This window comes from Neolamprologus multifasciatus, chromosome 3 (genome assembly GCF_963576455.1).
Source record: "Neolamprologus multifasciatus chromosome 3, fNeoMul1.2, whole genome shotgun sequence".
In the NCBI taxonomy this organism is placed as follows: Eukaryota; Metazoa; Chordata; class Actinopteri; order Cichliformes; family Cichlidae; genus Neolamprologus; species Neolamprologus multifasciatus.
In genome coordinates this window covers 31,422,001-31,445,125 of record NC_140441.1, presented here as the reverse complement: position 1 = coordinate 31,445,125, position 23,125 = coordinate 31,422,001, and the positions used below count along the sequence as shown (strand labels likewise).

General features: G+C 38.4%; 2 protein-coding genes and 1 pseudogene across 2 annotated transcripts; 1 reads left to right on the top strand and 2 right to left on the bottom strand.

Annotated features, from left to right (window-relative positions):
- Nucleotides 1-1,998: 1,998 nt before the first annotated feature.
- LOC146522571 (low affinity immunoglobulin gamma Fc region receptor III-A-like) lies at nucleotides 1,999-5,426 on the top strand. The gene is made up of 3 exons (XM_085151931.1): nucleotides 1,999-2,242; nucleotides 3,261-3,509; nucleotides 3,648-5,426. Exons 1-3 carry the CDS (start codon nucleotides 2,104-2,106, stop codon nucleotides 3,746-3,748), a joined length of 489 nt encoding a protein of 162 aa, XP_085008057.1. The 5' UTR covers nucleotides 1,999-2,103; the 3' UTR covers nucleotides 3,749-5,426.
- Nucleotides 4,723-6,168, bottom strand: LOC146522570 (uncharacterized; annotated as a pseudogene).
- A 3,818-nt stretch (nucleotides 6,169-9,986) lies between these two features.
- LOC146522569 (endonuclease domain-containing 1 protein-like) lies at nucleotides 9,987-13,962 on the bottom strand. The gene is made up of 2 exons (XM_085154756.1): nucleotides 11,341-13,962; nucleotides 9,987-10,947 (listed from the first exon to the last, which is right to left on the bottom strand). The coding sequence occupies exons 1-2, from the start codon at nucleotides 11,680-11,682 to the stop codon at nucleotides 10,327-10,329; spliced, it is 963 nt and encodes a 320-aa protein (XP_085010882.1). The 5' UTR covers nucleotides 11,683-13,962; the 3' UTR covers nucleotides 9,987-10,326.
- Nucleotides 13,963-23,125: the final 9,163 nt, after the last annotated feature.

Sequence of the window (23,125 nt, the reverse complement as noted above, 5' to 3'; positions counted from 1 at the left end):
TCTTACGCAATCCGGGATTGCAAAACAGCTCAAACACAAACTCCACAAATCTGAATAGAGGAAGACAGTAATTGATAAAAATCAGACAAAGAAATAACAAAAAACTCTATCTCATGTAACTTTATATTAAAAAACTCCCCAAAACTCTCAAAAAAGAAAAAAAATAATCAGTTATATATTTTTGATTCAAATTTTAAGATGGATTAAATATTCTATAACTTCACTTTGATATACTTTATATCTTTAGGGTGGAGAATGTAAGTGTTTGACACTTGCGGTTTTAAAAAATAAATTGATGACGTACATCTTGGTCAAGTGACTTTTTCACAGTCAGCACTGAGGTGTGAACAAACTCCCCTAAAACTGTCTGTGAGTCAAACACCTGCCAAGCAGCATGGAGATAACAGCTCTCTGCACTATTATTGGTATGTACTACTGTAAATGTGTGTGAGGTCTGTGATTTGTTTCTGTGTGGGCATCTGCTTTTGTTTTATAATTTATAATTTATAGTATTTTATTACAGGTTTTTATAATAGGTACATTACAAAAAGGTACTCTATGCAAGGTACTGTATTTCATGTCGATTTATTGTAGATTAATTTAGTTGAAATAAATACAGTACATGTAACTTGTATTTTCATTAGTTTTAAATGTGTAAACTCATCTTATAAATTTTATATGGCATCAATACAGCTACAAACTTATCTGCACAGATGAAAAACCAGATGTTCCAGTGTTTAAAATGAAACCTTGTGGGAGGTAATGGAGATACATCTTGCAACTATTTTGTGGGTAGCATGCAGAAGCTGCAAAGGTGTAAAGAGGAAGGAAATGTCAGTGTTGTGGGTTTAGTACCATGTTTGGTGGCAAGAATACAGTTAGTATAAGATCAGTAAAATTAAATTTGTTTGAGGTAGTGCTTCATCTGTGTTCCAAAATACAGCTGTCAGAGAAAAAAGTAACAACATTTTAAAAAGTTTTCATGTTCATTTTTGATTTTCTCAAATAAAAAAGGCAGCCCTTGTTATTATTTTGAATTTTATTTATTTCTGTTTCCCCAGTCAGTAATGTTTCCACGTTTGTTTTTATTTTGTCTATGTCAAGTTTGTTTGTTTCTGTCTTAGTGCTACTTTTCTAAATTATTTTAATAGTCCCTTGCCCTATGTGCATTGTGTTTATTTTAACTTGCCTCCTCCTGTGATTAGTGTCACATGTGCTCCCACCAGTTTCCTCTTCCTTAGTCACCTGCCTGAGTGTTTATTTAGTCTCTTTATCCTTTGCTGTCCCTGATCTGTTGCAAGTTCTGGGTTTTCCTCAAGCTTCCGAGTTTTATGGTGCTAGCTTCCTGCCCAGTTTGTGTGCAGGATGTATCTTGATTTAAAGAAATAGCTCATTTTTATGTTTACACACATTTTTATGAAATTTGGCATGGCATCTTATTACACTTCTGCTCACACACCACATATATGACAGCTCAGTTTCAAGAGCCAAGCAATTTTTTTAAAAGTTGAGCACTTTGCTTAAACTGGGATGGCAGAGAAATCAATATCTTAAAAAAAAAAAAAAAGGTGCATGGTAAATCAGTGTAGACTGAATAGTTATTTTTGGTGATTGGTAATCTCTGTGATATGCAGGTATGACTGTATATCTACACCATCACCTTTAATTAGCTTTTTTTAATGCAACACACAACTGAAAAAAACAATTATCAGCAATAAAACTCATAAGATTTTCTCAAATGAAGTGGGCAGTTACAATTGTTCATGGAAAAACAGCACAGCAAAATGTTATACTATAGTCGGGAGTTATACTATATAAATCCATATATCCATTTGAATTCAATTGTGAGGAGCCCCCTGCCAGTGTTTCCTTGGATGCATTGGGTGGCCAGACTAAACTGTGCCCACCTCATTGTTCTGCCCTTAAATACAGCTCTGTAAAGACAACTAACTTGTCTCACCTCTCTGTTTCTTTCAGCCACTCTAAGAATATTTCCCAACAGATCTCAGTTCTTCCTGTATGAGTCTGTTACACTGAGCTGTGGAGAGCATGAAAACTCTCCTGACTGGACAATAAAGAGAAACACGTCTATAAAAACAAATCATGAGTGTTCCAAACACTGGGGTTCAAAAAAATGAGTCACACTGCTTCATTCAAGATGCTTACCCCTCAGACAGCGGGTTGTACTGGTGTGAATCTGGAGCTGGAGCATGCAGTGAAGCTGTCAACATCACTGTGACTGGTGAGTTTATACAAACTACAGAGGATTACCATTAAATTCAACAGGGAAAAAAGCAAGACCAAAGCCATTCAATAATAGCCATATATAGTCTGTGATGTTTATATTGTTTCATCTATTAGCTTGTTACACTAATGGGCTAGTTACAAAACGTGCCATCAAAGTGACACTTTAAGGTTTAAGGTATAAAGTATGTATTTACTTTACTATGTAATTGAAAATACTCTTCCAAAAAAATTCCTCATTGATAGCAATAGATAGATAGTGTTTGAAAAGTGAATACTTGAAAAAAAAAACCAATTAAATACTTGCTGTGACAGTTGAAATAATTAGCTAATAGTACAATATGATATGTATTGATATTGAGCAATATGATATTGCTCATCTTGTAACCGGAAGGTTGCCAGTTTGATCCCCAGCTCTGTCCTGGTCGTTGTGTCCTTGGGCAAGACACTTTACCCTACCGCCTGCTGGTGTTGGCCAGAGGGGCCGATGGTGCGATATGGCAGCCTCGCTTCTGCCAGTCTGCCCCAGGGCAGCTGTGGCTACAACTGTAGCTTGCCTCACCAGTGTGTGAATGTGAGAGTGAATGAATAGTGGTATTGTAAAGCACTCTGGGTGCCTAGAAAAGCGCTATATGAATGCAATCTATTATAATTATTACGTTATGGTATGGTATGAATAAAAATGTTAGTTAGCTCAGTTATTAAGCTAAAAGTACAGGCAGCATTTAAAATAGTATAGGTCAAATTAATTTTTTTCCAGGGGAAATCGGTTACTAAGTATATTGAAATTAAAAGCTTCTAAAAGCATTATCATCTTGAAATGGTTGAAATGAATTCCTTCAAACGTGAAAGGTGTTGAGGTTGAAGAAAGGCATTTTTCTTTTAGCCCATATGATTGGAATATGTCTTTGCTTACGCAAGAAGCTCTATGAAAGTTTGGGCTTCACCTCTGCTGCATGAATTTCTTTTTTCAAAAGTGCACCTTTAAAGCTCTAAATATTTATTTTTTCATATAGGAGGCAAAGTGATTCTGGAGAGTCCGGTGCATCATCTGCAGGAGGGCGATGCCGTCACTCTGCATTGCACATATAGGGAGACTTCTTTATCCAACCTCACAGCTGCATTTTATAAAGATAACCTCCTCATTGGGCACAGCTCTACAGGAGTCATGACTATCCCAAAGATTTCAAAGGCTGATGAAGGTTCCTACAAGTGTAATATCTCTGGTACTGGAGAATCACCATACAGCTGGCTGGCTGTCAGAGGTGAGATGATGTTAGGACTTTTAAGCAAATATTTCAGATGTGCTCTCTGTACTTAGCTCAGCTAAAAGCCAACCACATAGCTATTGCTGTATTTGTATCGAGACCAAACTATATCTTTCTTTATTTCCTGTGTTGAAGGTGGGCAGCCTGAACCTTTTCACTCCCCTCTTCTGCATGACTCACTTCCTGTGTTGAGGGTTTCTGTCTCTCTGGCCGTGGTGATGGTGCTGCTGCTGTGAATCTACATCAGCCACAAAGATCAGTTTGTTTCTCAAACATTTGATGAATTTATTTTGAAATGAAATTAAAGAAATTGTAATGGCTAACATGTTCATTTGTTCCTCTGAGCTCTTAGAGTATTTTGTCAAAAAACTTCATTGACCATTCTGCTGCCAAAAAATACTCACTGTTCACTAATGCTAAAATTACTCATGCAAAAAAGTATCAGTGCACTTTATAATACAGCTTCAGATCTTTTTTAGGGAGATGTAAAATTGCCTTTGTGCTGTGTTATATGATAGTTCTTAACCTTTATGTCATGTGTAACTGTAGTTGTAGCCTGATTTCTTGTGATCAGAAAACTGTTGGTTGCCTACCAAAGTGGAAATGTTGAGTCAGTCGATTTTGAGAGTCATCATGCATCTTAAAAAACACATTGTCTTTAAACGTAACAAAGCTGAAACAATACATGTATTATTTGTGGTAGAATCACAGGGGAGTCCAAGGTTTCTTTTTTAATGGTGGTGTCTCTGTTGGGGACCAAGAACCAGACAGGGAGCCTTCATGTTTAATCAAAATCTAATTATTAGAAATTGTTTTAGTCTCTTTATCCTACTCCAGTTTGTCTTTTATGTTAATTGGTTTCTGTTTTCACACTGTTTGTTTATTTTGATGTTTCTTGTGGTTCCAGTGTTTACCTCTGTCTGTTCTGATATTTATGATAGCTGTCACCACTCAAACAAAAGTTTTGTATTTAAGCAGCTTAAATTAACATGAATGGTTTCCTTCCATGTACCAAAAATGTTTCTGATAACACCAGATTTACACAAAGGTTAATATGCTGTATCTTTATTTGATGTCATGAAGCCTGATGCAAAGAAGCAATTACAAACTGAATCAAATCAATAAACGTTATTCATATTCATCACAACATGTATAAATGTATAAAACTGATGATAGATCTCAGCCCTCAGTAGTTTATACATTTATGTTTTTATGGACAGTTGCAATCAGGGGAAAGTTGTTGGTGGAGCTCAGTGACAGTTGTTTCTCCAGGACATTGTCTTTCATCGAATGCTTCGATTCCCACTTTTATACGGAGGCTTTCCAACGTCTTAGTCTGTGTGTAATCTTCGTTATATTCATTGCTCCGGCCCCAGTGTGCACTTGCCAGCCATTTTTCAGCCTATCACTGTAGCAGCAGAATGCCGACCACAGCCTATGTGGAATATTGATCCTATTGTTATGGGTTTCTTGTGGCTGGACTGTGCTTCCGTCACTACAAAGGCTTCTGTACAGCTGTTGTTACCGCAGTAGTTATTCATAACACATTTAATGCAGTTCTCCACTCTCTTCCAGCTTCCCCTGTTGAATGAAGCATTTTGTGAAATAACATGATCAGGGTAAAAGTAGATCTTCTTTGAATTTCGGTAAATCCATAAGTACTTGGAAATAACTGTCCTTTGGTAAACCCGCTGCTATTGGCATAATCAATGTACTAGCCTGATTCTTCAAGCTGAAACTTGTTTCTTCTCTCATGTCTTCATTGTTTTCAAGCTGTGTAAATGGAAAGAGTACAATATTGATGTTGTTGTAATGTTGTGATGAAATACACTAACTGTTTCCAGAACATTGTGTTGTTTAAAACCTAATTACAGGTCCACTTAGGTTGTTACCTGCACTTGTAATATCTGATAATGTGGTCTGTTTTTATTATTATTATTATTATTATTATTATTATTATTATTATTATTATTATTATTATTATTATTATTATTATTATTATTATTATTATTTATGACGATTATTATACCCCTGGTTCAATCATCCATTTGTAACTGGATTTCCCACATTTTTCCCCTCTGAACTTTGTAGCAGAAAAAAATGGAATCTTGTTGCGGGTGTTGTAGAGCGTCACAAATGTAGTGGTGCCATTTAAAAACTCGCAAATCACTTTGTATCTGGCCTGGTCCAGGATGATGCTTCCCTCTAAAATCTTTGTGATGTTTGGTGAATTTTTGTTAAGAAAGAAACTGTCACATTCTGGCATTGATTTTACTACCTTAGTTTTGGTGGGAACAGAAGGAGGAGAGCAACGTGGGGCAGGAGATGGTGTGTCACCAGTGATGTCATTGTTGGACCTGTGCCAGCAGATCAGGGGAGAAAAAAGCAATTATACGACATGTTTTTCTTATCTGCTGTTATATAAACTCTTGCAATAGTATGTTATTTATATATATATATTTAACATCGACAGAATTACAAATAATGAGGTTGGTGTCTATAATATCACATGATTTACAAGCTTCGACTGCAGACTGCTCAAAAAGCATTCTGAATGTTTTCTACTCATGGGTTTGTCGGCTGTCTGTATAAAACACTGACTTTGCAGTTTTGATGTCACAAGTTTACAGTACCTTGAGTTTAGCAGTTGTAACATTCCTGTCTAGGTTTGTTTGAAAATTTAATGAATGACGGGTGGCTCTACAGATGCAGTCACTCAAAATTGTCACTTTCAGCTAGAGGTCAGTCGACTGTTAACTGACAGCCAGCTGCCAGCTGCCAATCAGGCTTTGAAGTCTGCCACTTGATTGCAAAATCCCAAGAAACGGTATAGAAAATGTATAAAACAGGTATCAGCTGTTAATAATCTCCTGGTTGCATAGTAAGAAAAAAAATTGTATTCTGTGGGGGCAGGGGGCACTGATTGTATAGTTGTTGTGCAATTGGAGCACATTTAATTTTGATTTTGCATTTTATCTAAGAACATTAGCAGTGCAATGAAACAATCATGCTTTCATTTCCATAAACGCAAGGCAGTAATAATCACTGACCGGTATGCACTACTGGTTTTTTATTTGCTGCAAACACATATCTATATCAATATTTGATAGAAAGGCTGAATCTGCCCTAATTATAAAATCCCTGAACAAATTTAAAACATATAAATATGGTGTGATATAATATGATATAAAAATGGTGTAGCGAGCCTTTAAATGAATGTGCCTCCACCACACTGCTCCCCCTAGTGGATACACAACATATTACCACTTGTTTTGTCTGTGAAGGTTCTCAGTCATCCAGGTCATCGTAGTCTAAGGAGCTTGAAAGAAAAGCGTCTGGACTTCTTTGAGTTGCTTGAAGACGTTTCACCTCTCATCCGAGAAGCTTCTTCAGTTCTAAGGTCAAATGGTGGAGAGTCCCAGATTTAAACCCAGTGGGAGTTTCCCTCCAAAGAGGGACAAAAGGACCCCCTGATGATCCTCTACCTAATCACATGAGCCAAGGTGTGAAACTGGATGTGGGTCACAATCAGCCAGGGTTTCGGGTGAGCTCATTGTGAAACCTGGCCCCACCCTATCATGTGATTTCCTGAGGTCAGATGGCCCAGGATGTGAGTGGGCGTTAACACGTCTGGGAAGGGAACTCAAAACTGGATTATAGATGGCAGACAGTTGGTGTCGTAAACCACCGCCTCTGTTCAAAGATGGTCGCTCACAGTGGACATAGATGTCTTCTTTCACTCCTCTTTCAAACCATCTGTCTTCTCTGTCCAAAATGTGAACGTTGGCATCCTCGAAAGAGTGTCCTTTATCCTTAAGATGCAGATGAACTGCTGAGTTTTGTCCCGTGGAGGTGGCTCAAAAAAAAAAAAAAAAAAAAACCCTGAGAATTGAACCATTTCCTCAAAGAGCATGCCCTCTTCACACCACTGTCACTCATTTGTACTCAGACCTTTCCTCTAACTGCAATTGCTCATCCACGTCAAGTGCATTTGCTCCTTTTACAAACACAGCCAAAGGAAATCAAGACTAAAACTTATTAGGATCAGACATTTAGGGTCAGATTTCTCTCAATTACTTTTTTATTCAGTCCTTTATTTCAGTCAGAAACAAAAGCTCTAATGGACTAATAACAGTCATCATAAAACTCTGTAGAGATTTGCATGCATTTCTATTTATTTTATTTATTTTTATTTTATTTTAAATGCATTTTTAATGTCTTTGGAGCAGAATTGTCTGAAATCATTGGCTTCTACAAGCTGAAAAATTAGAGATTTTAAAATGTACTCAAGCAGTGTGTGATTTTGTGAAACATTATGACATCATTGTAATGTTGTAGAGCATTGCATTGAAAAACCAAGTGTTCCTCTTGACCCTTTACATGATATATTACTCAAACATTTTTCTTTAAAATATTTTGCAAGATCAACTTTGACCTTGGGTGCCAACAGTAAGGGTCAACGTCAAATGCTTAGCCAGCTCAGGTACTCGTGTCCCCCCGAGCCAATCCATAAAATATTTGTGGGTAATATAACGTTTTTAATGATTTTTCATATTTTGAGTGACCTTTACTTGATTTTCACCAAACTTTAAATCAGTTACAGTTGCTACTGTCATCTAGATCACACAACACATTTTGAATATTGATGGGTTTAGATTTTATTATTGTCATTTGTATTAGGAAATATTTAACCATATATAAGAGGTGTATAATCGATTGTGTAGTGATAGGATGTGGGATCTTTAGAAGTCTGCAAAGGCTTTGTGTGCATTCCAGAGTGTTGTCTGTGAAGGTTCTCAGTCATCCAGGTCATCGTAGTCAAAGGAGTTTGCAAAGAAAAGCGTCTGGACTTCTTTAAGTTACTTGAAGACGTTTCACCTCTCATCCGAGAGGCTTCTTCAGTTCTAAGGTCAAATGGTGGAGAGTCCCAGATATAAACCTGGTGGGAGTGTCCCCCCCACAGAGGAACAAAAGGACCCCCTGATGATCCTCTAATCGCCTGAGCCAAGGTGTGGAACTGGGTGTGGGTCCCAATCAGCCAGAGTTTCGGGTGAGTTCATTGTGAAACCTGGCCCCACCTTATCATGCGAATTCCTGAGGTCAGATGGCCCAGGGTGTGAGTGGGCGTTAAGGCGTCTGGGAAGGGATCTCAAAACTGGATTATAGATGGCAGACAGTTGGTGTCGTAAACCACCGCCTCTGTTCAAAGATGGTCGCTCACAGTGGACATAGATGTCTTCTTTCACTCCTCTTTCAAACCATCTGTCCTCTCTGTCCAAAATGTGAACATTGGCATCCTCGAAAGAGTGTCCTTTATCCTTAAGATGCAGATGGACAGCTGAGTCTTGTCCTGTGGAGGTGGCTCTTCTGTGTTGTGCCATGCGCTTGTGAAGTGGCTGTTTGGTCTCTCCGATGTAGAGGTCTGGGCATTCCTCGCTGCACTGTACAGCATACACCACATTGTTAAGTCTGTGTTTTGGCGTTTTGTCTTTCGGGTGAACCAGTTTTTGTCTGAGTGTGTTGCTGGGTCTGAAGTCTGAAGTAAATTCCAGAGTGTTCTGGCATTCACACCTACACCCTGGGAGCATGGGAGAGGTCGTACCTTCTTTTATTGTTTTATGGTAGGATAAACGTAGCTATGTCAGTGCCTTTTGCTTAGATGAACTGCTGGACTTCCAGACCAGCAGGTTTAGGGAAGTCATTTATGGGGTCACACACTGACCACACACACACACACACACACACACACACACACACACACACACACACACACACACACACACACACACACACAGAGACAAGGTATTCTTTGTCCACATGTATACCTATATGAAACATCATATATTAATGAACCTATGCATATTCATGTAACCACAATAAAAGGAGCGCTATGGGGAACCTGGCCGAGAGTCCGACGGAGGCCAAGTGGGCGGAACGGCATCTGGCTCCGGTCTGGTCTCCCTCATGCATGAGTAACACAAAGAACTTTGCCTACTTGTGTCTTGCTTTTGCTGTGTAGTAAATTGTCCTTAACGTTCCAGCGAATAGGTTCATGCTACAAACCTATTAAATATGATATCTTGAAAACTGAGGACTGCTAGCAAACAGACAGACAGACAGCATGCACATTGTTGCTGTCACATTTAATGTCAAATATTACAAAATATCATGGAGGTTAGTAATTTTTATTTCATTGAATTTTTAGATTTAATGCATTCATTGTGAAATATGAGAAAGAAAACTTGAACAGTCTGTAAGTTAGTTTGGAACTACTAATAAATTGTCATAAGCAGAAGATTTTAAAGACAAAACAAATCACAAAAACAATTATTTTTACACTTATTGTCAATTAAGATGAGACAAATATACATCAGAATCAAGTACCAATGAGTGAAAATTATTTGTTATAACAATAATTTTGTTTAATATATTTCCCATGAAACCTTGTCACAAAAGTACAATTACATTTAATGGAATTTAATCAAATGACATTTACTGGATTGTTGTACATTCATTTATACTGAGCATACTTTCCTTAATGATTTTTTTTATTTGAATAAATAAGCTAGTTTTCATACATTTCAGTTGTATTTTACCCAGATGTACTGCTTCTCATTCACTGAGGGCAAAGAATTGCTTTTTTATGAATAATTGCTTTTATGGTATTGGTATAACATTTGGTAGTAGATGTGGGACATTGTGGTAGTAACATGGTCAAATGCAGGACTAGAAGTGCCCAATGTGGAAGATCAGTACTGGCACTGGGAGGGGCTGCTGCGTTAGCTTTAGAAGTGGAAGACACAGATATTGGACTTCAAGGGTTAGCAGTGGTTGTAGGAGAAGATGTACTTGGTGTGGGTGAGCAGTTGCAGTTAGAGGAGAGGTCTGAGTACAAGTGAGTGGCAGTGGTGTGAAGAGGACATTGCGTTTGAGGAAATGGTTCAATTCCCAGGGTTCTGTGGAGTTCTGTTAAGGTCTGTGTCTGCTGGTATTTAGGGCCATCGGCCACATTCTCCCCCCAGTGTCCACTTGCCAGCCAGCTGTTCTGCCTGTGACTGTAGCAGCAGAATGCTGACCAGAGCACTAAAGGAATATTGATCTTGTTATTGAGACTATTGTTGCTGGGCAGTGCTCCAGTAACTACAAAGCCTTCTATTTTTTCATTGTTGTTAAGGCAATATTCATTCAAAACACATTTGACACAGTTTTCCATTCTATTCCAGCTTCCCTGGTTGAAATTACTTATTTGTGGAACAATGTTAGTCAGTGTAAAAGTAGACCTTTTTTCAATAAGAGTGGATCCGTATGAGTTTGGAAATAGATGTCCTCTGTCAAACCCTTGGTTGTTTTTGAAATCTTCATTTCCAGCCTGGTAGTTGTAGATGATGTTTTTGTTTGATTTTCTCATAATGCCTTTGTCTCGTTTGTTTTCAAGCTGTCAAAATGTAAAAAGGGTAAGATAGTGATGAATGTATGGTTACTGCTAAATAAATTAACTGCACAGTTAATATTTTTTCATTTAAAGAAAAGAAAAGAGGACTTAAACCTCGGATAATTTCTGGCTGATAATGCTTGTTTTCATTTACTGAGCAAACTTGGGTTGACACAATTTAAGCTAATTTTAGCCAAACTCATTTAATGTAGGATGTCTTTAGGAAAACACATTGAACAATTCTGAATATCACAATGTAATGGAAAATATCTGTAGATTCCTGATTAGCTACAATTATAGCATGTAAGTAGGACTACACTCTCATAATATTTTATTTTAGTCTAAAATTAATTGTTAGTTTTACTGGTAACTAATATGTGTTATTGCTACTGATACCTGTGGTTCAATCATCCATTTATTCTTGGGCCTCTTGCCTCCAGCTCCCCCTCTGTACTTTGCAGCAGAAAAAACTGGAATCTTGTTCTGGGTGTCGTACAGCGTCACAAATGTTCTGGTGTTATTTAATGTCTGGCGAATCAGTTTGTATCTGTTTTGGTCCAGGATGATCCCTCCATCCAAAATTCCTGGGATGTGTGGTGGAGTTTGCTGAAGAAAAAACTCCTTACAGTCTTCCACTGATGCCACCACTTTAGTTTCAGTGGGAAAGACGGACAGAAGGAGGAGAGCAGCAAGGGGCAGGAGGTGCTTCGGTAATGACATCGCCAAACACTTGATCATCTGTGCAGAGGAAAATAACAAAAACAATTCTAAAATATTACTCTTAAAGGGAAACAATTATCTTCCTTTAGCTGCTCCATTTAGGGGTTGCCAGTGCAGATCGTCTTTTTTCATCTCACCCTATCCTCAGTATCCTCCTCTGTTGCACCAACTCTCTGTTTGCCCTGGCCTCATTAACATTTTATAAGCCTTTCCAGTCATGCTGCCTCCTTCTCCATCCACTCCACCTTGCCTTCATCGTCTTCTTCATCTTGCTTGTAGACTGTTTACCTTCACTAGCTCTGCTCCTTGTATCTTCACTGTTACATCCGTGTCCCTGTCATTCACAGACATGTATTCTGTTTTCTTTCTACTGAATTTCATCCCTCTTCTCTCCCAAGCATACCTCCACCTCTCCAGGCTCTCTTAAACCTGATGTAACCCCGGCCTTCAACCCATTGGTCGTTCCTGCACTGACCTCATGCATATCCCGCACCACTCTCACATAGTTCCCTGCCACTCCTGACTTCCTCCACAGTTTTTATCATAACTCTCTGTAAGCTGCAGTGTTGTTAAAATACATGGTTATTAATTATTAATCGGAATAAATAAATAAACGAAAACAAAAAAAATAACAAGTTGGGCCCATAGGGAGTTTATAGAGTGCCTCTTGGCAAATCTAATGTATTTGGATCAACAGTCTTTTCAGATCAGATGGTTCTGCTTACTAAAGCTGAAGAACAAGACAGGCTCAAAATAAATGGTCCCTTGCTATAACGCGCTTCACCTTTCGCGGCTTCGCTGTTTCGCAGAGTTTTTGTGTGCAATTTTGCATGCTTTTTTCTTTTTACAGCGCATTGTGTTCTGCGTCCTGATTGGCTGTAGACCAGTGTCAATCAATCTCCTCCTTGCCGTGTCTCCTGTACAGTACAGAATGCGTTCAGTTTGTCAAATTTACATAAATCTTCGGTCCCTAGCAGTGTGACTCTGAAGTGCTGTACTGTATGCTTGTAGGTTTTCTCCCAAACAAACACAACAATGTCGACCAAGCGATTTGCACCGTCAAAGGCACCTGCAGTAGCACCCAAAAGGCAGAGGAAGATGCTCACCATCGCACAAAAAGTTGGACTTCTGGACATGCTAAAGGAAGGTAGAAGTTACCGTATTTTTTTTGGATTATAAGGCACATTAAACGAAATAAAACAGTCCGATATGTGAAACTTTCCTCATCTTGTTCTACTTGCTTCCTCTACTTCCGTACCATGGATTCATTAATGTTGAATTCTCTCACAGCTGCTCTATTTCCATGTTCTGGACCTGAAAACAGGATTTGACCTTTGGTTTTATTCTAAAATACTGGACTTATTTTTCTATTAAAGTTTGAATTTTGAGAGTTTTTAAACACCAGAAAAAGTGTGAAAATGTTCATGCCTGTCTGAGTAAAGTGTATAAAGTGTGTAGTGAGGGGTTTTACTGCCTTAAAATATCTATAATAATTGTAAAATATAAAGTTCACTACTTCGCTGATTTCACCTATCGTGGGTTTTCTTTAGAACGTAACTCCGGCAATAAACGAGGGACCACTCTATTGAAATTATTTTTAAAAACTACAGTAAAACTAAAGCTCAATATGCCAGACTAAAAATATTAACTTGATCCAAAATACTACAAACAGTAACTTATTACATGGAAAACCAATAAGTAAAAACAGAAATCAAAGACTCAACAATATGACAAGAAGTCAGATTTGAACAAGGCGTCAAGAACTTTGAAACGTCTAGAACATTAACACACAACTGCTCAGTTACATTCACTGAGACTTCTTAACTCAGATACATCATTACTTTGAGATCATGACAGAAAGTGTCCACATGCAGACAGGACTGTATGAGTTACTTTTTCTTTGATAAATATTAGTTTCAGAAAATAAAAAATAGTAAATATTAGACATACCTACTGTGAAAGTAAACTTGAAGAGGGTTTATGTAGTAATTTCTCTCCATTTTAATTTGCAATCACCCAAATTATAAAGAAATTAAGAAGATTAATAAACTGAAAAAATTCTCACCACCACTTGTTTGTAAAAACCAGCTGAACTTCTGTTGTTAAAGGGTCATACAGCGGAGGAAACAAGACACCCAGTGAAGATCAGGAGTGCCTTCCTCAAATATAAATGGAGCCGAAGGAGGAAGTTAATTTTGTATCAATGAGTCCAGCTGACTGGAAGTGCTAGTAGGTTTCCACAGAACCCCGTCATACATTTTCACATGCATAGTTTCTTTTAGTAAAACTGACCACAGCTTCTGCTGCAGTTCTTTTAAAATAAAACAAAACATATTTCTTAAAAAGCAACTTTGTTACTGTAATAACACCTTTTTATAAAATCAAAATCAAAAGAAATAGGATATGGATGATTTACTAAACTTGTAGTCAAAGGAGCTTGAAAGAAAAGCGTCTGGACTTCTTTGAGTTGCTTGAAGACGTTTCACCTCTCATCCGAGAAGCTTCTTCAGTTCTAAGGTCAAATGGTGGAGAGTCCCAGATTTAAACCCAGTGGGAGTTTCCCTCCAAAGAGGGACAAAAGGACCCCCTGATGATCCTCTACCTAATCACATGAGCCAAGGTGTGAAACTGGATGTGGGTCCCAATCAACCAGAGTTTCGGGTGAGTTTATTGTGAAACCTGGCCCCACTTTATCATGCGAATTCCTGAGGTCAGATGGTCCAGGATGTGAGTGGGCGTTAAGGCGTCTGGGAAGGGATCTCAAAACTGGATTATAGATGGCAGAGAGTTGGTGTCGTAAACCACCGCCTCTGTTCAAAGATGGTCGCTCACAGTGGACATAGATGGCTTCTTTCACTCCTCTTCACTCCCGGTGCATTTCAGACCCAGCAACACGCTCAGACAAAAACTGGTTCACCCGAAAGACAAAACGCCAAAACACAGACTTAACAATGTGGTGTATGCTGTACAGTGCAGCGAGGAATGCCCAGACCTCTACATTGGAGAGACCAAACAGCCACTTCACAAGCGCATGGCACAACACAGAAGAGCCACCTCCACAAGACAAGACTCAGCAGTCCATCTGCATCTTAAGGATAAAGGACACTCTTTCGAGGATGCCAATGTTCACATTTTGGACAGAGAGGACAGATGGTTTGAAAGAGGAGTGAAAGAAGCCATTTATGTCCACTGTGAGCGACCACAGTGGCGGTGGTTTACGACACCAACTGTCTGCCATCTATAATCCAGTTTTGAGATCCCTTCCCAGACGCCTTAACGCCCACTCACATCCTGGGCCATCTGACCTCAGGAATTCGCATGATAAGGTGGGGCCAGGTTTCACAATAAACTCACCCGAAACCCTGGCTGATTGGGACCCACACCTATTTTCACACCTTGGCTCAGGCGATTAGAGGATCATCAGGGGGTCCTTTTGTCCCTCTGTGGGGGGACACTCCCACTAGGTTTATATCTGGGACTCCCCACCATTTGACCTTAGAACTGAAGAAGCTTCTCGGATGAGAGGTGAAACGTCTTCAAGTAACTTAAAGAAGTCCAGACGCTTTTCTTTGCAAACTCCTTTGACTACGATGACCTGGATGGCTGAGACCCTTCACAGACAACTAAACTTGTTATTTTAATGTCAATATATATAAAATATATTTTTCAGAAATATATCAAAATATCTCAATACAAGAAAAAAGAAAAAGTGGTTCCTGATGGAGAGCATATAAAACTACTTTAGTGTAGTCTGACAATAAAAAGGTGGAAAACTGAATGTGACATGAGGAGGTACGGGTGTCTTGACAGAAGACAGCGCACATTTAGCGATGATTTCCTTTTTCAAGGTTTCTGTTTTTGCCTGGTTCCAAACATGAGAGTACGTCTGTAAGTAACCTGCTTAAACATCCATATGTTTTCATTTCTAAACCGCAGGACTTTTATAGATAATTTTATGTAGAATTTTATAGATTTCTGCTCATGTTCAAATCTTTCTGCAAATTAAATGGTGACCCAAAATCCAAACAAATGAAAACAGATGCAGAGCATAAAAATACACTTGGAGAGTTGATTAGGAACAAGACAAAGATGAGAACAATCAGGACTAGGGATGGGTACCGGTGTCCGGTGCCATGATGGCACCGGTTCTGACATAAACGGTAGTAACCAGACCGAAAAGCAGTGCACATTTCGGTGCTTTATTTCGGTGCTTTTTTTTCCTGAGATGTAATACACTTTGAATTCTAGCCAATCATTTTACGTTTCCGAGGATAGTAGGCGGGTCCAGGTACGTACGTTCTTTTAGAGCAGAGCTACAGATTAAAAATGTCCAAGGCGAAGCGGTCAAAAGTCTGGCTGTACTTCACAGCAAAAGATGCAAACTCAGCAGCTGCAACAAGTGCTTTAAGCTGATACTGTGGAAAGGAGGTAACACCTGAAATCCGATGAAACACCTGGCGACGCTTAGCGTTTTTTTTAAAAGCCGAAAAATGCGCCGTATTTGATAGCTTGCTGCGAGACCTCACACCGAGCGTATCTACTGCAGGTGTGGTGCCTGTTATCGGACCCAGAGTTAGCAACATCCCCCAAAAAGCTGAAGAGTAGAGTCCTGGCCCCTAGCCCTGCCAGTGTAGCAGAAATGATGAGGATGATGATGATGCAGCAGCAGCCGTTCTTCTCTGCGTGAGTAGCTTAATGTTGTTCGTGTGTAATTTACGTTGAGTAGGCTAACCACGTTATTATATTAATGCATGTAAGGTGAACAGCAAACATCATCATAGCTACATGCGGCTGTCTTCTTGTTTGATGGCAGATACTCCCTTCACTCTGGCCAAAAAGGCTAAAATGACCAAAGAAAAAGTGGAAAACAGTTAAACATGAGAGGTTTTTGGACAAAGTTTTTGTTTTTTCCATTGATTAAGCACTGCTTCCAGCCAAGAGTGATACCATATATGCCCCATAGCTGCAGAAAAGCTGAATGAAAAAAAATGAAAACACACACGCACACAAATAAACACAAAAATATTACAAGGACTGGTCCCCAAGGCAGACTTTAAACTAAAGGTTATATTGCAAGCATAAATATTATGCTTTTTTGTAAGTGCTACGGTCTTCTGGATGGACTTTTGTTATACCATTAATTGTTATAAACATGACTTAATTAAGTGTACATTCAAAATTTTAAACCTTCTGCTTCTGCATGTCCTATTTAAAGTACTCCAAAACAATTTCCAACAGAAGAAACAAAATAAAAAGAAACAAGGAAACATTATGTTTCTCAGTTCAAGCTGAACATTTTTTGATTTGACCACTTTTACACCAGTCAAAATGTGTGTAGCCATAAATGGATTATAGTAATATTGTCACGTTTCGGGGTCATTTTGACCCAGTATCTTGAGTTTCCTGTGATTTGGTTTCTGTTTGTATTTTTAGCCCCTTTGTCCTGTGACTACCGTGGTCCCACGTGTCTGTGTTCCCTCTGTTGTCATGTCCGTGTTGTCATAGTGTCTACTTGTGGGTCTGAGTCTGTAAAATTCAGTGTACTTACAGTTTTACTTTGATAGTCTTCGGTCTGTGTGCGTGATGTTCTGTTTGTTCTCCCCTGTCTAGTCTGTGTGATTAGTGTCAGCCGTGTTTCCCAGATGTTTGCTCTTTGCCCTGTTCCTCTTCTGTATTTAGTGTCTGCATGTGTTCCTGCTCGTTGTCACGTCGTCCCTCATACTTGCCTGTGTGCTCTGTTTTCATCCACAGTTTCTAGCTGTCCCAGTTTCAGTTTTGTTTTGTCTTTTGCCAGCAATAAAGCTGTGGTTTTTGAGTTCTGCCTCTGTGAGTCTGCATATTGGATCCTTTTCCTTCCTGCCTGCACATGGTCATGACAAATATGAATGGTTTATACCCCACATGTGTATAATTACAATGGCTATGATACTTGTAGAACAGTAATTATTGTTAAAATTATGTTTGTTTTCCCTTAGACATAATTAAGGTTTATTTAAAAGATTAAACATTATAAATAATAATAAAAACATATTTCAGCAAGATGATTACACATATGCTGTGGGACATAACTTGCAGTGAATAATTAGTATTCTTTAAAATTATTATATTGGGTTAAAAACTTGTTGACATTAAGAGACTTTAGAGACATGTTTCAACAAAATCAAAGACAGTGTATTTAAAACTGATTTTAATTGTTATATTTGAAATTCAATTTGGTTGTCAAGAAGTTGGAACAAGAGAAAAATGACAATATGATGAGCCTTCAAACATCATCATGTCATACTGTTACATACATACATCATACTGTTTAGGCTCACCATGATTTCAGTGAAGAAGGCAAAACAGTGTGCTATTTTATTTTATGTTATTTGACAAACCTGTCAAAATGTTTTAGTACAACTTTGGTAAGCTACCAAGCCGCACCACTTGATGGATTGTCAGAACATTACGGCTACCGTAGTCAGGAGCCTTGTGGAGTAATACGTACTCTGCTTCAACATAATATTACCGTACTGTCTGTGTATAACAATCCCAAAATGGCACCTCTTAAGAGACATGCTTACAAAGCAGATTTCAAACTCAAGGCTGTCAGTCATGCAGTAGAACATGGGAATAGAGCAGCTGCGAGAGAATTCAGCATTAATGAATCAATGGGACGGAAGTGGAGGAAGCAAGAAGAATGAGTTTTGTTTCACTTAGTGCGCCTTATGTTAAGACAACTTATTCATTCTGAGTATTTAGTATATTAGTATATTTAGCTCTGCAAAAGAGAAGCGAGCAAAATTGTAATAACGTTTTTTTAACTGACATGCAACTTGAAAAGATGCCACAGACCTAGCAACAAACAAACGTTTTCTAACTTGTGGGTCCCGCATTGTGGAGCCATGGTGGGGCCCTCTTATCGCAGCCCACACCTGGAGTGTGAACTCTCAGAAATGGCAGACACAGCTTTTGTATGGGAAAGACAGATCGACGAAGTATGTCCGCACACAAACCCACCAATAAAACATGAAATCAGACAAATCGGACACGCTCTTTGGCTACTATTACTATGAATCGTTGTTTTGCATGTATGCACATCAAACTGTTGATATTGTTGAAAATGTATTTGGAATAAAACTAAATGTCTGAAGTTTGTCATAACCTTTATAGAAAACTGAAATCACTTAATATTTTGCCCTCTGGATTTCCTGTTCAGTCTACCTGCTGTGATCTGAAGTGTTCTTGTGACTGGAGGGCAGTAATCAGTTGACATGATATCATAAGTTCACTGACTTACTCATACATGAATAAATGGGGTCCATAATTTGCCTGACTCAGCTTTTTGCAGCACAGATTCTTCCCTCGAGTTCTCTGAATTTATTGTTTGTAGTGTCTGTGTGGTTTTGGCACTCCATTGTAATTCGTTATAACTTGCAGGTGTTTAAAGATTGTAATTTTGTTGTTTTAACTCGGCTGGTCATCTAGGTTTGCTTACGAGCACACCTCCAAAGTATAATTTTAGCTTAAGCAATTAAAAAGAGATGGCTGGTGTTGTTTGTGTATAAGTTATTTATAGCTGCCTGTTAATGCGGAGCTTGACGAGTCCTCAGGCATCAGTTTTTTTCAGTATGTGGGTATAGACCATAAAAGGTGTGATGGAGTGTGTTCAAGTTCTACGTGTTTTTACGCAAAGTCTACATAAGAGAGTCCAAAGCAATTGAGATGCTTCCAGATATTTTTACACACAGGATTCGATTTTGGGGAGGGGGGCTGGGTTTAAAAATATGCAAGGGACTCACCAGAGAGTTGATGTTCTAGTCCATTCTGATTGAGATTAAATAGATTCCCTTGACCTTTCCCCATTTCCTGAACCGTTTCCCTGAAGTCTGGCAGGGTGGTGTGGAGAAAGATCGTGAGCGTGAGTGTCTGAAGAGTGGAGTGTGTTTTTCCCTTCCTTCCCTTGCTCCTGCACTTAATATAGCTTCACATGGTGTTTTTGTAAATAAAACTTGTGACTGTTATTCTGAATTTTAGATTTAGCAGTTATACAAAGAACACCAGAAATTTCAGAGTTATTTAGATTTGTTTATTAGTATAGAACGTATGAGTCATTAGTCACTTTTGTTAATGATTGGGCACACAACACTTGAGGGTAGAGTTATAAAACAGGCTTCATTCTGGTCTTGACAACCCGTGAGAACTACTCAAAAACAATAAAACAAAACATCACATCAAAATGCACTCTTGCACTTAGTGTCAATCAATCAAAAGTCCTTAAATACAGAAAATAAAACATTTAAAATACACAAACCTCGTAAGCTAACATCCAAGAGGGGCTAAATAGTCCTTTATGGCCTTCTTTCTCACTTATTTCTTCTTTTTGAACGATATTTTCTTCACAAGCTGCAGCACGCAGACACCATGTGTGCCAGCATAAAGTGGCTGGGTGGAGATCCAACCTGCAAACAACTGAACCCTATATACTTCACCACCAGAGGGTGCAGAAGAGCAAAATCTGGACATGCAGCTCAACAAAACATAAAATGCAAAGTCATAAGCCGTGTGTTACTGTATAAAAGAGCTTCACAGCTGACAAGATGTTTCGTGAGACTTTTTTGACAAAGGTTTAGATTTAAAAAAAAGAAAAAAAAACTTGGCTAGAAAAGCCACGGGCATTAATGAGGTCAAGCTGCCAGTGAAAAAGGTCTACTTTTACTCCCTTTTTTTAGTTGTGTTCTTTCTTTTAGGTTAAGTAAATTCATATTTAGTTCTTTTTTCAGAGGAAATTACACATTATTTATACAGCTGGATCCACAGCATGCATAAAAATTGTGAACAAATATAAACAGACTGATGACTCTTAAAAAGGCATAATTAGAAACGGGTTAAGGAAATATTTTTCACATAGAAAGGTTCTTTTTGGGGTTTTTTTACAATATTACTGAGGAATTTATAGACAGGTGTGTAAATAAGAACTTTATGTTCACTGAAGTGATTCAAGTTGTAAAATGTGTTGGTTGCAAATTACATGATAGTTTCTGAAGGCTGTGTGTAATGATTCTCTTCAGTATTATTGCATAAAATCCATGCAATCCATATAATGTACTATGACTGTTTTATCAAAACAACAATAATACTTCTGCTAATCTCTAGGTACAATGCTTGGCTCTTTTACTCCACGAGCAAAGCACCGAGCGCCCAACTGACCCGATGTTTCCATCAACGTGACAACGTGCTCAACACATAAAGTGCTTCAATTGTGCATTCTTCTGCTCACCCAATTCAGGATATCAGAGCTATCACAGGATAAGAGGCGGGGTACGCCGTGCACAGGTCGCAAATCTGTCACGGGGCTAACATATGAAGACAGACACCATTCACGCTCACGTTTACACCTCTTATTAGGTGTTTTAGTAAACTAATATTAAGAAAATATCCTCACTAATACTGAATATCACAGTGTAAAGAAAAACATATGCTGAGCCCTTGAAACGTTAGCAGGATCACTGAATTAGTAAAAATGATAGCAGCAGCACTAGAGTTTTGGAGTAGGGATGGGTACCAGATAGTAGGCGGGCCCAGGTACGTACGTTCTTTTAGAGCAGAGCTACAGATTAAAAATGCCCAAGGCGAATCGGTCAAAGTCTGGCTGTACTTCACAGCAAAAGATGCAAACTCAGCAGCCTGCAACAAGTGCTTTAAGCTGATACTGTGCAAAGGAGGTAACTCCTCGAATCTGATGAAACATCTGGCGACGAATATCGTTTTTTTAAAAGCCGAGAAATGCGCCGTATTTGATAGATTGCTGCGAGACCTCACACCGAGCACATCTACTGCGGGTGTGGTGCCTGTTATTGGACCCGGAGTTAGCAACATCCCCCAAGAACCCAAAGAGGAGAGTCCTGGCCCCTAGCCCTGCCAGTGTAGCAGAAATGATGACGGATGATGATGGCAGCAGCAGCCGTTCTTCTCTGCGTGAGTAGCTTAATGTTGTTCGTGTGTAATTTATGTTTTTTTACAAAAAACAGCTAAACATAAGAGGTTTTTGGACAGTTTGTGTTCTCCATTCGTTTGCAAGAAAATTGCAATCAGAAATAAGTTGGATTTAACCCTATAAAGCCGGTCGGAGCTGGCACGCTCTGTTTTGCGTAACTATTTTTAAATCCCTGTAGAACCGGAACCGCGTAAGCTAGCGCAATAATTTTTTTTGCATATGAAACCGTACGAGTTGCACTTACATCTTATGCCATCAACTTGTCCTACATCACGGTTTCCTTTCCAAAAGTTGTATAAAAAGAGCTTGCAGGAACAAAAACATAATATTCCAGAAACACGATCCGATCAGCTGTTCGTAACACTTTACACATTGAAACAGAGGTGAGCGCTAATGACTGCATGTCCACCATTTCCTGCCCAAAACTGGAAGTGATGTCATTTTCGTAGAAAATGTATTTTTTCATTTGTAGGCGTTAAAAGCCTATACTGGTGTAGTCATGTTTGACTTTATGCTTTTCTGAATAGTTTCTGGGATGCTTAGAACTCGAATTGCACTGCTGGAAATAGTTTATTTTGATGCACATGCTGTTTTGTGCATCAAAAAACAGCATGTTTATGGGGGGTTAGAAATGACTGAAAGATTAATAGGCTCTGTTTTGAGTTTTGTTCAAAAAAGAATGACTTCATATAGGGAAAAAATATACATCACATATGCAGGACACCTTAAACTATTTTTTTTTAAATTAAGCAGCAAGGCAGAACAAAGTCGGGGCTGTATCAATACACGAGGACTAAACCCCAATTCAACCAGACCCAGAACTGATCCAGAATTAAAACAGGACTACAACAGTTCAAAATCAGGACTACTTAGGATTTAACCAAAACAGAACCAGAATCAAAACTAGATGATAGTAGCACTAAAAATCATCATAGACCTGCACTACACTTATTTTTTTAATTCTACCAAAGTACACTATTTAGATTGAGAAAACTTTATATAATTATTTAGCCTTGTTGTGCAAACAAGCCCGCATTACTTAATACATGCAGAATTTGAAAAATAACAAAACTAAAAAGAAACACTAGGTACGAGAAACATGAGTACCTATGATATGGTGATACTTTTGGTAAACAACCATTTGACTAACATGTGTCTCACCTGCTCTCTCTCCCTCTCTGTTCCTCTCTCTCTCTTTGTGCTGACAATCAAACCAAACACCAACATCATCAAATATACAGTTGAAACCAGATATTTACATACTCTTCAGATAAAAATTTTTAATTTAATTTTAATTTTTAATTGTAGCAAATCAGACTAAATGTTTTTTTTAGATTGATAGATATAAAAAACATATTTGTTAGCTTTAAGAGTAAAGACAGAAACTATCTGTATTTCTTAATTGTAAATGGCACCAACTTATATTCAAAACTGAGCCACACTTATGGAGCTCCACAATTCTTTTCCTGGTGTTTTGGTTGACTC

Excerpts from the sequence above, each read along its gene's own strand:
- LOC146522571 (XM_085151931.1), top strand. The coding sequence starts at position 2,104 with ATGAGTGTTCCAAACACTGGGGTTCAAAAAAATGAGTCACACTGCTTC. Across the intron at positions 2,243-3,260 it reads TGTCAACATCACTGTGACTG|GAGGCAAAGTGATTCTGGAG; the intron begins GTGAGTTTATAC and ends TTTTTCATATAG. Across the intron at positions 3,510-3,647 it reads CAGCTGGCTGGCTGTCAGAG|GTGGGCAGCCTGAACCTTTT; the intron begins GTGAGATGATGT and ends CCTGTGTTGAAG.
- LOC146522569 (XM_085154756.1), bottom strand. The coding sequence starts at position 11,682 with ATGATCAAGTGTTTGGCGATGTCATTACCGAAGCACCTCCTGCCCCTT. Across the intron at positions 10,948-11,340 it reads AATGGATGATTGAACCACAG|CTTGAAAACAAACGAGACAA; the intron begins GTATCAGTAGCA and ends ACATTTTGACAG.